Source organism: Melopsittacus undulatus, chromosome 16 (assembly GCF_012275295.1).
Source record: "Melopsittacus undulatus isolate bMelUnd1 chromosome 16, bMelUnd1.mat.Z, whole genome shotgun sequence".
Taxonomy (NCBI): domain Eukaryota; kingdom Metazoa; phylum Chordata; class Aves; order Psittaciformes; family Psittaculidae; genus Melopsittacus; species Melopsittacus undulatus.
This window is the reverse complement of record NC_047542.1, coordinates 2,347,629-2,361,793: the sequence shown is the minus strand read 5'-3', so window position 1 is coordinate 2,361,793 and position 14,165 is coordinate 2,347,629. Positions and strand designations below refer to the sequence as shown.

At 49.5% G+C, this 14,165-nt stretch overlaps 2 protein-coding genes across 2 annotated transcripts; both read right to left on the bottom strand.

The window, feature by feature from the left end:
- Nucleotides 1-43: 43 nt before the first annotated feature.
- On the bottom strand, nt 44-7,624 carry LOC101870032 (complement decay-accelerating factor-like). The gene is made up of 9 exons (XM_034069728.1): nt 6,557-7,624; nt 5,835-5,934; nt 3,944-4,026; nt 3,270-3,464; nt 3,004-3,063; nt 2,767-2,898; nt 2,481-2,669; nt 2,122-2,218; nt 44-98 (listed from the first exon to the last, which is right to left on the bottom strand). Exons 1-8 carry the CDS (start codon nt 6,795-6,797, stop codon nt 2,127-2,129), a joined length of 1,092 nt encoding a protein of 363 aa, XP_033925619.1. The 5' UTR covers nt 6,798-7,624; the 3' UTR covers nt 44-98; nt 2,122-2,126.
- Nucleotides 7,625-8,900: 1,276 nt separating this feature from the next.
- LOC101870203 (complement receptor type 2-like) lies at nt 8,901-13,343 on the bottom strand (the record flags this gene model as incomplete). Its single annotated transcript, XM_034069729.1, has 7 exons — nt 8,901-9,809; nt 10,046-10,224; nt 10,687-10,866; nt 11,207-11,395; nt 11,875-12,057; nt 12,538-12,717; nt 13,157-13,343. Coding segments are annotated over 7 exons (1,260 nt in total), but the record flags the coding sequence as incomplete, so codon positions are not given.
- Nucleotides 13,344-14,165: the final 822 nt, after the last annotated feature.

Below are 14,165 nucleotides of genomic sequence, written 5' to 3'. Positions count from 1 at the left end.
CAGGCTGACAGATCACACGGAGATGTGTTGGCCACATACATTTACAGGTCACTGGTCACCGAGCTGGGATGGTGGCTGCATAATACAACAGGAGGTTGCTAAGAGGAAAAAGAAGCTGTTAAATGCAGGGGAATTCTCTTGTAAGAGCTGTCAGCAATGACCTCAGCAAGGGAGGGCAAGATGTGCACAAGCATTTGGCAAAGAGCTCTTGTAACACTTGAGTTTCAGGGAGTGGCTGGGTTCTTCCATACTCACACGAATCAACTGCTCGAGGTTCAACCCAGTGGAATCCCCTCAACAGAGCTCAGATGAACCCCTTGAACCAGACTGTTTTCCTACCTGAGGCCATGCAGGAGCATCTCTACCTGCCCAAACCAACAGGCTCAAGCCACCCGCCCCCTGCCCACATTTACTGCCCCATTTTGACCCAGTCATGGCCTGAGCATCAAAACCTCCTGCTCTGGAGCTGCCCCAGCAGCTGAGCCCTGTGATAGTGGCTCTGCCCTGCTCAGCTGGAGCCAGCAAGAGCCACTGGCTTTATCTTGCCCTGACATCCCTTCCCCGTGCTGCAGAAATCAGGCCAAGCAGATGGTGATGGCAGAAGCAACAGCACAGAGGGGAGCCTGACCCATACTGCTCTGTGTGTGCTCACACTGCGAGGCTTGGACCTAGATCAACACGAGCTTTCCAGTAAAACCAGGGCTCAGCTGCTGGAGTTGCTCTTGGCTTTCCACAGACTTCGGCTCCATTCCATCCTTGGGCAGGGCAGCAGCCCACAGCTTCCACAGCCTTCCTGGGGATGTCTCTGGGTCTACCTGGGCTGAGGTGGGGAGCCACAGCTCAGGACCAGGACACTGAGCAGGATTAAGGCAGGTTTGCCTTACTAGTAACATCACTTACCAGAAACACATTCCTGAACATTCCTGCGTGGATTTTCTCTCTTTTTATAAAGAAACCACGTTAAATTTGCATAGGAGGCCATTTAGAAAAGAAAGAGTGCTGATAAAGAACCCCAAATCTGAACATTGCCAACATGTATCTAAAAGCTGATACCTTCCTGAAAACAGCATTAAGTGGAAAGGGAAGAGCAGGCAGCTGAATTCACAGGCTACCCCTTATAAGCAATTACCATTTATTACTAAATGTAAGTAAAATCCCATTACGACTTTGGGAGCTTTAATGTTCAGTGTAGAGCAAAGGCAGTAACCAGCCAGCAGCATAAACCTGCCATTTCCAGGTTCTCTGTTGCAGTGTGGCAACACAGGAGGGTGTATTTAGCAGTTCCTTCTCTGTGTCTGTGAGGAGTCCATGTGCTCACAGTCTGCAGTGCTGCAGAGGGGTCTTCCTCCCTCGGGAAGGCAGAATTGGCTTCTTTTTGGCTGGTAGATAGCCAGTGGCTGTTATCTTTCATGTCTGAACAGAGACAGAAACTGCAGAGCACTTGGGTCTGATAGAGAAAACACTTTAGCTAAAGAAAGTGCTTGAAGTACAGAAGGTACAAAGATCAACGTTGGATTTAGCATGTAAAACACTATGGTTTCCTAACAGAAACGGGCTCCTAGCTTTGCAGGAGGGGGAAGTCAGCCCTTGGCTTTCAGCACAACCCTGCCTGGGTGTATCTGCAACTGGAGTGTGCTACAGCCAGAAGGTCCTGGGCAGTGAAGGGAGCAGCTCATCTCAGCTGATTGCTGTAGGTCTCTTACAGCCTGTCCTGTGCACTGGTATCTGTGGTGTTGCCTGTGAGCAAGGAGATCTGCAGGTGTGGAAACACTGAGTTGGACTGGTTGAGATATAACCGAGCTCCATCAGAACCTCTGCAGGAGCCTGAGGGATTCCTGGGAATCTGCAGCTTCCCAGCCTGAAGGAAAGGCTGGTAAGATCCATAGGGAATCCTGACTGGATTCAGGATGTTGCTGGAAATAGCTGAAAAGGAGAAAAACTCAGCTGGGAGAAGCAGCAATGGGAATTGGCAAACTCTTGTGTCAGTGATTTTCAATCAATCGCTTGGAACTAAAACCTAATCATCATTTTAAAAGATACCTTCCAATGGGTGCTTTGTCTTGATCATTATCACTGCCAGTTACACACAGTCCCAACCCAGACACCATTCCCAACACTCACCCTTTTTACGGGTAATAGAATCCTTTGCACCGGATAGGAAATCTGTTGTAGCAACACTTCTGCCACTTCCAGCTTCTCCGAGCTGCCCATGACCTCACTGGTGTGGAACAAGGTCTGGGTTAGTATATTGCCTCTTGCTGCTGAGCAAGGAGAGAAGTCCCAACAGTCTTAAGGCTACACAGGCCAAAGTTACCTCTTGCTTTTTAATATGGCAAAAATTGAGTTAAATCAGATTTGTGATGAGGGCAAGGAAAAAATGGATAAAATATATTTTATACAAAGCAAAGTTTCTGTAAGAGGAGGTCAATGCAGTCAAATCTCATAGAAGGCAAGAACACAACGAAAAAGAAATCACTTACTTCCACAAAATGATGCAACTTTAGACCACTTTAAGTTCTCAAAGCAGCCAGCTTGGGGGAGGATGCCAGAGATCCCCATGTACTTCGGAGGACACATGGATCCTTGGCTGGTCCAAGGAGAATAGTAGGTTTTGGTTTTGTACAAAGGAACAACGAATCTGAATGGGGAGGTAGCACAGGTCCTGGACACTGAAGAGGAACACAGGGAAACATGGCAATTCCAGGTATAGGAGTAACCAGGGAGTTTCAGTGATGAGTTCCTTGAACTGATCCTCCAGGCACTGACCTGGTGTCTTGGAGAAAGAAGAAGAATGGGAGTAAGAGATGGTATTTTGGAGGGACTTTTTATAAAGGCTGAGCTTCATTTCCCATTTTGAAGCCTTCTTCTTAGCCAGCTGGATGCCTTTATGTTGGGAACCTGAAAGAATGAAAACCATGGTGTGAAATGGCTTAAATGTGATAAAGGAGCAAATTCAGCTAGGAAACATGGGTCTTGATTCAGTGTAAGACCCTTCCAACTCACTCTGGGGAGGAGGACTCCTTTCCATTTGCTTTATTCCAAGTTTGACAGGTAGCTTTTTCTCTAGGGTATAAAGAGGAAGCATCACTTAGCACTGCACCTTTCATACAGAGCCCATTCCTTACTCACTTCAGCACTGCCTTTTTTCCTCTTTCACATTGCAGTATGCCTTACACCTGACATACCCTGCACTAAGCAATCACAGTACTTTAAGCTGGTGCATCCTAAATACTGATTTCACAACAAATACTAAACTCAGATGAAACCACCTTTGCATGCAGGCACAGCTCTGCTCCAGACTCCCGTTGTTTTGTCCATACTGGTACAACGGATGCTCCCATTCCCAACGAGCTGGAAGCCAGAGTCACAGCTGTAAGTCACGGTGGAGTTATAAGCAAAGGTTTTTACACCTTCACCATCATGTTTCCCATTGCTAATGTGAGGTGGTGAAGAGCAGGTAATTACTGCAGGAAAAAAGGTCAACATGAGCATTGCTAAAAGCTTCAGTAATAATGAAATGCAAAAGGTTTCTTGAGTCCATCTAAAACTCAAAGACAATAAACTTCCGAACAACCAAAGAGAGGTAAAAACTAGCACTGAGATCTGTCTTGATTCTCTCTATTGTCACATCTTTCTCCTCCTTCTCCATTCCCAGGGTCACAAACCATCAGCAGACCACTTGCCATGCCCTGGCTGGTGATTCCTGCAAGCCTCATCCCATCAACTTCACTGCAGCCTTGAGTCATGAGAAATAGGTTGAATTTGTGGGAACAAAACTGCTGAAACCCAGTGTCAGCAGCACAATGGGGATTTCTCAGCTGCGGTGCTGGTGGTGGAGTTGCCACATAACATAACAAAACCAATGTATGAAGACAGGCTTAGACTGGACATTAGGATCTACAGGAGCAAAGACCAGTCAGAAATAAGGGTGGATTAATCTTACATTCACAAGTTGGAAGTGTACTCCAGGCAACATCATTTCCTTTCAGCTGACACTGGATGAAATTACTCCCATTTAATCTGTACCTAAGTGAAAATATACATTCAGAAACAGAGAATACAGTTTTTTCCCCTTTTATCCATCTGATCAGGAATGGAGAAAAGGCAAATTTAAAGCAAGCAGATGTGCACACTGATACACACAGTGAGAACAGGAGAGCTCCTTCACCTTGCTCTCTGCCAGAACCCTTGTTAATCTGCTTTTTAGATGATTCTCTACTTTGAGAGTGAGCATCTTCCATTGCAAGGATGGGAGCATGTGCTGAATCCTAGAATGGTTTGTGTTGGAAAGGACCTCAAAGCTCACCCAGTTCCAACCACTGCCATGGGCAGGGACACCTTCCACTGGAGCAGCTGCTCCAAGCCCCTGTGTCCAACCTGGCCTTGAACACTGGATGTGGGATGTGAATGGCAGCCAGCACTGAGGTTAGCCATGGATTCCCACACGGGCTTGGGTTTGCTGAATCAGGAATTGTTTCTCCGTCTGCTTCCTGGTGGAGAACAGTGCTGGGATTGAGGCTGTTGGCATCCAGTGCCTTTCCCACGCCATTGCCACCCACTGGGATGAGGGGTGAGGTGAGGAGCTCCCCATGAGCTCATGCAGCATCTCTAACGGCAGTGCTGCAGTACCCGGTGTGCTGGGTGTGCTGAAAGCCCTGCTGTGGCAGTGGAGGGCAGACTGCCCTCAGTCTCCAGAGCTGCCTCCTCCATGGCACGTTGCTTTTGGGTGGTAAAGGTGTAGCTGTCCTGCTAAGGGTTTGCCAGGAAAGCCAACAACAGCATCAAATATTCAACAGCAGGGACCAGTGAGGATCTCTGTCTCATTTGGGATGGATTGGCTTCCTGGAAGCTCAATACATCATGTTCTGACAGCACCAACACCTTTCCCAACCTCTGATTTACATCCTTCTGCTCAAAAAGAAAATCACCATTTGGACAGGATTGATAGTATCTGATCTTGCTTATATGGATAATGTTATTCCTCCACCCTGATGTGGTATTTCCAAAGATCAGCTGAACTGCAGAAGGGTGGGACATGCTGTCATTTCCCCAGCATCCGTCCTAAGGGAATATCTGGAGAAAAAACCCCTGTGTTATATTTGAGGCAGCTGTTAAGACTGGCAGAACAAGCCAGATGATACCAGCTGATTCCTGCTAGGGAGGGAGGAATACAAATTGGAGATGCAGGAGCTTAGTTTTGCATGTCAGTCTTTTGCAAGTGGCCCTGATTGAAAGCAGACAGAAAGTGTGAGTCAGCTCAGTGAGTGATGGAAAGAGTGCTTCACTGCAGTCTTCTGGACATCACTGACCTTTAAGCATTTCAACATAACCCCTTTTTATTCCATATATCTCAAATATGTTAAGCTGAAATGTTCAAGGCCAGGTTGGATGGGGCTTGAAGCAACCTGCTCTAGTGGAAGGTGTCCCTATCTATGGCCGGGGGTTGGAACTGGATGAGCTTTGAGGTGCCTTCAACCCAAACCAGGCTGGGGTTCTATGAAATATTTGAAGTAACTTGTTTTGAAGTGTGCAGTTATAAACTGAATGTACAACCAGCCCTGTTGGGGCTGATGCAGCTCAATCTCCTCTGCATGCCACTTGATAGAAAAGGCAGCCACAGATTCAAACCCAGTCCCTTCCCTTCAGCTGTGTCTTATTCCTTCCCAGCCCAAAGATGCAATTCAAATGGGAAAAGCAGCCCCATGCTCTGCACTCTGAGCAACACCACAGGAGTGATATGCAGTGAAAGCAGCATCCCAGCATCACTGCACTGGACCAGAGCTTGCATTCCAGCAGCAGTGTGCTGGACCTTAGGACATTGCCCTGGGACTCACCCATCCTCACAGAACACGTTCACTCTGGCACCGAACCGCAGGTCTGTCAGTGTGATCATCCTGCCCCCGGGCAGTGCTCCTGGGTCCCCACAGGATTTCCCTGCCGGAAAATGAGGCTGACGTTAGCAGAACACACAATGATGGGTAATTGCTGAGTAAGGAACAGACTTAGGGGTTATACCAAATAGTACCAGGATGTTTTACTTTACAAGCATCTTGCAGGAGGGCAGAGGAGACTCTTTGAGGAGGTATTTCCATCCCCATAGATTAGCAGTAAGTTACTCGGCTGTGAAAAAGGTATTGCTGCCACACCACCAGTCTTAAGATCACATGGATTTCACCAAGAAACACGTTTTGTCTTCATTTTGAAGTGTAATACAACAACTGCAACTCAGCACTTGTTCTGTGCATGAACCACAGCCAGGTACAACCATATGCAGCAGAGCAGAGATACTCACTCCTGCTTGTTCTGTGCATGAACCACAGCCAGGTACAACCATACGCAGCAGAGCAGAGATACTCACTCCTGCTTGTTCTGTGCATGAACCACAGCCAGGTACAACCATACGCAGCAGAGCAGAGATACTCACTCCTGCTTGTTCTGTGCATGAACCACAGCCAGGTACAACCATACGCAGCAGAGCAGAGATACTCACTCCTGCTTGTTCTGTGCATGAACCACAGCCAGGTACAACCATACACAGCAGAGCAGAGATACTCACTCCTGCACAGCTCAGCAGCTTCTGACCACTCCAGGTTTTCAAGGCAAGTGCTGGTGGGGAAGCTTCCCGAGGTGTTCTCATAGCCGGGGCGGCAGACGTAGCTCACATTGCTCCCAATGGGAAAGAAGTTAATCCTCTCATCCACCTTGGAGAGGGCAGCAAACCTCAGCCTTGTCGGGGCAGTGCAGCTCCCTGGCAGGCAAGGAAACCTGACCTGAAGGAGCTGCCCCTGGGGAAGCATGCAAAAGGAACCCCAGCATTGCAGAACTGCTCTTGCTATGGTGCTTTTGGAAAGCTCCTCATGTTCAGCACAGGTTATGTCTGGTTTCTTACCAGGCTGCTATTCTGCTGAATGCCCTTTGGCAAAACAAGGATGGAGATGCGATAACGGCGCAGGCAAAGCTGTTAGTAGGAAATAAGGAGTCACAGCCTCTGGAGCCTCTGACACTCACAGTTTGGGAGGCACAGAAGTATCCTGGGCTCCAGCCACCATTCAACTGACCCCATCACCGACCAGCACGGATCCTGCATCCATCAGCAAACAGCAGCCATGGGAAGTGGGTCTGTACCTTGCCAGGGGTGGTGATGCCATTGCAGAGCAGCCACTGTAAGCAGGGCAGAAGCGTGAAGCCAAGCAAGAGGCTCTTTGGAGAAAGGAGGTATTTACGGCCGCAGGGCTCGGGCAGTGTGGACCAGCGTGCACCGGGCAGGCACTTCACTGTGTCTGATCTCCCAGGGATTTTGATGGTGCCTTCAATGCACGTGTACATCACGCTGGATCCAATAGGGAAACTGATGGTGTGCTTATCACTGGATGGCCTGGAATAGGTCATGGCAGGTGGAGGCCCACAGTCACCTGTGGTAGGAGAAGACCACTTTGGGTGAGGCCTCCATTCCCTAGCCCCTTCCCCAGCCCCACTGAGCATCCCAGTTCTTGAGCTCCTTCTGCAGGCAAAGGCACCAGGCAGGACTGCATCCATGAGAGCATGAAGCAGTGGGTACCGCCAGGCTTGGGAATGATGGTGGCATCACCCACCCCAGCCCCGAGCAGCAAGGTGGGATCCAGACATGTCTCACTGGTCCTCCCCATGCATCCCATGCTCCTGTACTCACCATGAGCCACAGGCATGCCCAGGAGCCCCAGCAAGGGCAGGAGCAGCATGGAGTAGCCAGATGCCCATGCACCAGCAGGTGCCCTGCAGGTCAGGGTGCCTGGGTGCTTCCCCCATCCTGGCTCTTCAGACTTCATTGCAGTGATTTCTGTGCTCCTCTGTCAAGCACTGTTAGCTCCAAGGGGCTGTTTGTGAAGCTGGGAGGAGATGCAGCACAGGAGACCCAGCCAAGCCTCTGCAACAGTGGAAACCTTTCCAGAACACCCAGGGAGCTAAACTCTGAGTCAGGGACATAGAGCAGCCAAGGGTGGGGGACAACTGTCATCCACAGCTGGAGTTATGCCTCTGGTCCTCCTGCCTCACCATGAGGGATGGGGAGATAACCCTTTCATTTGACTTGAGACTGGCTGTAAGCACTAGTTTTTACCAAAAGCAAATGCTACCAGAGCAGAAGAGACCCTTCACCCAGCCCCAGTCTGTACCCAGGGTAGGTAAATGCTCCCCGGTTGTTTGCTGGCAGGTGATGCAACCAGGATCTTCCCTATGCAGAATTAGGGAAACAAAAAATAGCAGCATTTTCCTTTTTGCTTCCTACTTTGTTTCTTGATTGCCTGACTCATTTCTAAGCAGGAATGGGTGGGAGTGGATACATCTGCATACTGACTAACATGCTGAAGTATCCCTGACATCAGTCAGGACTACTGAAACACACTCTTAGATACACGTGGGATGTAACACCCAGTTCTTACTCATGCTGATGGGGTTTGAACCTTGCATAGGGAGATAAGACTCCTGCTGTTTGCAGTCTCAGGTGAGCTCAGTGCAGAGGGGAGAGAGGTGTCACAGCAGAGGGTATAGCCCAGCTCTCCCTGGGGGACAGGGAGTACTGGGGGGGGTCTGAGAGTGCCTCTCATTGCAGAGGATGCTCTGAGGATAATGCACAGGTTGTGTTATCAAAGCATCTTTCTGTATAAAGATGGGAGATGCCATCTCTTCCCTGGGTGTTGTGGTTTGGCTCTAGTCACATTTAAAGCAGCTCTAATAAAGCATGAATCTGGCAGTGATATCCCACTGTAAACCGCTTGAGCAGGAGATGAATTACAGTCTTGATCAGAAGAGCCCTTGGACCATGCTGGAAATCAGCCAGCCAGATCACGAGACACCATAGTGACACCTCCAGCTTTATTGCAACCCGCAGGGAAGGAGCAGTTACTGCATCACAGGGCCACACAAACTGTAAATCATCATTTATTGAGTAATAAGAACAAGCTTTGAGTCCTGATTCTCTACACCTAAAGTTACAATATCTATTCTCATCATTTCCTTGCCAGAAATAGGGATGCTGAACAAGGCTCCAACACAAGTATGTGACTCCAGTGCTGGACCATAAACCTGTTGCTCTTAAATCCAGGGATAAGCAAATAGAAGCCTCTACAAAAGCACTTCTGTGTAGTCACCCTTAACTAGATGAACAGAAATCATGAACTAGATTAACAGGAAATTACGTAGTTCAACACTCACTTCACTGCTATTTCTAGATAGCAAGAGTATGCTGATGCTGTGAGAGGGTGAGCTCAGCACAGGCAGAGGGTGAGGAGTATGTGCACAAACACCTCCAAAGAGAGCCAATCTCAGCTGGAAGTTTACTTCTGTGGACTTCAGTTCCCCTCCTCTTGACTGGATTAGCAGTGAATCAGAGCTCCATTTACTTTCTTACTACACTGCCTAATATAAAATGTGACACAACCACTTGTTACATAGCAAAACAGACTTGTCAGGTTTAAGGAAAAGAGCAAAAACCCTTCTGGGCTCTAGCGTCTAGCGCAGCAAAAGCAACCTCCCATGCACTGCTTGTTACTTGTCTGGCTATAGGCATGCAAGCACAAACCATAAGGTTGCTGATAATCTTATAGATACCTTGGCTAAGCAAACTGCGTGTTCATGGAACGAAAGGGGATCCTTACAGGGCCTTTTTGGACTCACTTGTTCAGGTTTTCTAGTTCCACATTTAGTTTTTTAATCTCCAGCAACAGCTTTTGTATTTCCAGCAGAGTTTTCACTTCTGCTATAGGCACACCGCATTCGAAGGCTGCTTTAACGTAATGAACCTCTTCGCATACATCAGCATCACCATCCTTCTGCTGTTAGAAAGTAAAGCAGAACAAACAAAACCCAGGGAAAAAGGATGTAAAACTGCACTGCAGCAGATGGGAGCCACCTGCTCCTCAGCTCGAGGCTGAACTGTCCCACTTGCCTCAACACAGACCCCATTCCTCACTGGTACCATCAAGCAAAAGCTTCAAAGCTTTAAAGAAGCTCAAGCAGTTATTTTTCATATTAGATATCAAGCAATAGCCATCCAGACCATGGTACTTACACACTTGGGCAATGGTGTCCAGTTGCCATCAGGCAAGCATGTGGCTGTCAAAGACATGTCTGAAAGGTGGTATCCCTGGAAGCATTCAAATGTAACAGTCTCATTTGTTTGGAACCACTTTTTACCATCCAAAGTGCTATTCAGCCTTCCATTGGCCACGTGTGGTTGTGGACACAGAACTGAAAGGAAAACCCACAGCAGAAGGCAGCTCAGCAAGAGGCTCACTGTTATGTAGATAGAAAAAGACCCCACAAAGTTTGTGATGCCTGAGGCAGACCAAGTGGGCTTCAATCTGTGGAGCCATGGAAACCAAATGTTAAAGCCAAGTTACTTCCCCAGGCTCTTCAAGAGAGGAGGGAGATGATCAGAACACATTGGTTGTTTTCTGTCTCAATTTGGCCATCCCCATGCAAGAGTCTGCAGACATCTCTCAGTACAGATGTGCACTGAAGACAAAGTCAACAATGATGGAGGCTCCTGACCTGCCTTAGAGCCTTCTTTGACCATTCAGAAGACACCAGCCTGGTAAGCACCAGCCTTGGGAAGTTTGTTTCTTCTGCAGAGGGGAGGACACTAGGGAAACCCTGAGGACAGGCACAGGATGCTGCACCCCAAGCTCTCTGCACCCTGCTGGTACCCACCGGGCTGGCAGGAGGGCAGAGGAGGGTGCCAGGTGCTGTCAGCCAGGCACCGGCTCTCAGCATCGCCACGCAGAGCAAAGCCTTCATCACAGGAGAAGTGCACGACTGCTCCATAGGGAAACGTGAATCTCTGTGGGCTCATCCTGCCCCTCTCGACCACGGGCCTGGGGCACCGGACCACTGCGGGAAGAGAGCAGAGAGGTGGGTTTGGCTCTGCCCTTCCGCAGGGACAGTGGGGATCCAGGTCAGGTAGGGCAGAGCCACAATTCCTGGTGCTCTCTGCATCAGTTTTATACTCAGAGCCACAATTCCTGACCATCTGATGACCATGAAAGTAGGAGAACCAGTGTCTCCTATTTCCACATGGATCATCGCCAGCCCAGAGCTGTCAAGCCTGTGAATAATCCTACAAAGGAAGCAGGATCTCCCAGCAGCCCTGCTCGCTTTTAATCCCATTGAATGCTAATATTGCTCCCAGGTCCTGGCTTCAGTTTGGTCCCATACAAGAAAAACGACTCACCCCTGCACTCCGGGACAGGTTTGCTCCATGCCAAGCTCACCCCATCATCAGAGGTGCAGTAGATGGAGTCGTGCCCAATGAGGGACATACCATCCACACATCTGTACTTCACTTCTGAGCCATAGAGGAACAGCTCAGTTTTCAAGCTGGTGTGCTGCCCATTGGTGAGTTTTGGAGGGGGACCACAGACTGTGGGAGGATAAAGAAAGGGAAGATGAAGATTTCCTTCATTTAGCAGGAAAATAACAGGAGAAGCCAGTTCTCAATGTTTATACTTAGGATTGCTCTCCTCAAAGTCCTCCTCACTTCTCGTCAGCACTGGCTCCACCAGTGTTCCCAGACTGGCCCAAGTTGCCACCCAACCCAGCACAGCACATGTCCCAGCCTTCAGCCAGCCTTCCCTTACCCTTCCTCTTTTCCATGAGGAATGATTCTGCTCATAAACAGGGTCAGGGAACTGTGGGTATCATAAACTTCTTGAGCCCCTCTGAGAAGTGGCTGCAAGTCCCATTCTCAACATACTTAATTCCAGTTTAGACAGAAAACACTAAAGCCATTTAATGCTGTGACTTGGACCCCTTCTCCAAGAAGCAATACTCAGATGATTCTTCACTGCTGCCCTGACCCTGGCAGAGATGCAGTTGTCAACACCCACTGTCGGTGCTCACCTTTGTCGCAATATGGCACAGGGGGTCTCCAAGTCCCATCAGACCAGCACTGGATCCTCTGGCTGCCCCTCAGCACATAGCCAGGCTCACACTGAAGTTCCACTTGCTGCCCAAAGGTGTATTCATCCTTCCTAGGACTGATTTCCCTCCCGTGTTGGATATCCGGGCTGGGACACTGCACCTCTGAGGAACACCAGCAGCAGAAAGAGTTTCTATGGATTGGGTCAGGAGGGAACAGCAGGAGACCCTCACAGGGAGGTGTTTTCCCATAGCAGTGGCTTGCAGACCTAAAGAACTTGCCAGGCAGCCTGTTAATGCTGACAGACATCTCTAACCAGACCTGGCATGCTCAGGGATGGCAATTATGTGATAACAACCGTTCCTCTTGGAAGGCAGAATGATCCAAGCCCTGTAATTAGCTATAAATTGTGCTGAAGGGATGATACATTACAAGCTGCATCACTGTTTGAACAGCTAAATAATCAGTGGGAGTTGCAGCTATTCCTTCTCAGCCATGCTACCCATTGAACAACAAGCTGATCAGCAGTGAGAGCCAAAGATCTGCTCAATAAAGCTCTCATGGCATGACAGCACTCGTGGCTGTTTTGGAAATGATGTTATGACCACATCATTACATTGATGCAAAGGCAATGGTGTACTTACCCCGGCAAAGCTTTGGGATTCTGGTCCATGTGAAATTCTGAAGACAAGTGGTTACTGGAGATACTCCAGGGAGTAAAGTATATCCAGGTCTGCAGGAGTAGGTCACAGTTGTCCCGACTGGAAACTCACGCTGAGGGTTTTGGTCCGCGTGGTCAATGACAGGAGGGTAGGAACAGTGACCTGGTGCCAGAGTAAGGGACAACACTGACCCTCAAAGCTGGGGATGAGGCTGATGGGGGAACCCTGTCTGTCCTTGGGCAGTGGTGGAACCACAGAAAGAAGCCAAGGGACAGCAGCAGCCATGAGCATTGCTGTGGGGTAGAGTGGCTGAACCGAAAAGCAAAATGTAATGATGACAAATTCACCAGAGGATGTGACTCTGACTCTTTATTCTCATATGCTTTTGTATCTCATCGGGTGACCCTGCAGCAGGCAGAACAGCCCTGCCATGGCACCCAGGGGAGATGGAAGAGCAGAAAGGAACCCTGCCACCAAGGGTCAGGCAGCGCAGCTCAATGTGGTACCACTGTGCAGCCCCCTCCTGCACACGCTCCCAGTGAAAGACAAGCAGGGATGGCCCGTGGGACACAAGGTAAGGAGCAAAGGGATCTGTGTGTACCTGGGATGCAGCTGGGCACCCGTGGGTACCATCTGCCGCTGGGCAGGCACCGCACGGTGCTGATGGCAGCCAGGGGCACGTAGCCGGGGTCACATGTGAGCGTGGCTGTGCTGCCCGAGGTGAAGTTCTGTGCAGGTTCCAGCTGTCCATGGGTGATACCCGGGATGGGGCATTGAGCCTCTGCGGATCACAGAATCACAGCACAGCTTGGGTTGAAGGGACCTTAAAGCTCCTCCAGCTCCAACCCCTGCCAGAGGCAGGGACCCCTTCCACTGGAGCAGCTGCTCCAAGCCCCTGTGTCCAACCTGGCCTTGAGCACTGCCAGGGATGGGGCAGCCACAGCTTCTCTGGGCACCCTGTGCCAGCGCCTCAGCACCCCACAGGGCAAATTTCTGCCTAAGATCTCATCAGCGTGTTCTTACTAAATACAGCTGCAGCAACCAATGTCAGTGCACCTTCATCTGGTAAGTAAAAGAAGACAAATCAGTTTAACAAATGCAGTGAGTGAGGCAGATATTAGTGGTTCCTAAGTGTGCTTAAGCAGCCATCACCCACAGGACTTTGGACCTGCATTTTTATCATTGCACACCACCAAATGCTGTTCCTGCCCTTTCCTGACAGCACTTGCTCTAACAGCTACAACTCACCTCCATGCTGGGGTGGGTGATTCAGAGCCCTGGCAGCCCGCTTCCAGCATCACATTTGCACTGGTCCATGGCGGGACTGCTGATGCTGCCTTTGGTACCAATACCCACACAAAGAGCATGTCTCTACTCGTAAGTGCCCTCCCCAGGCCCCAGCTTGGGTATCAGCACACCACTGGCAACGTTCGGGTTTGGAAAATGGGCTGAGAAGCATCATGAAGTAGAAAGAGATAATAATCTCTAGCAATAAATAAGGTGTAAAGGTGGTGCTGGCAGGAGGGGGCAGCAGATGCTCTGCAGGGAGGCACTGGCGTGGGCTGTGCATCCTGGCAAGTGTCTCAAAGGGCCTATAACTGTCAACTTCG

Coding starts and splice junctions, on each gene's coding strand:
- LOC101870032 (XM_034069728.1), bottom strand. CDS start 6,797: ATGCTTCCCCAGGGGCAGCTCCTTCAGGTCAGGTTTCCTTGCCTGCCA. Junction 5,935..6,556: donor AGCTGCTGAGCTGTGCAGGA/GTGAGTATCTCT, acceptor ATTTTCCGGCAG/GGAAATCCTGTGGGGACCCA. Junction 3,465..3,943: donor TACACTTCCAACTTGTGAAT/GTAAGATTAATC, acceptor TTTTTCCTGCAG/TAATTACCTGCTCTTCACCA.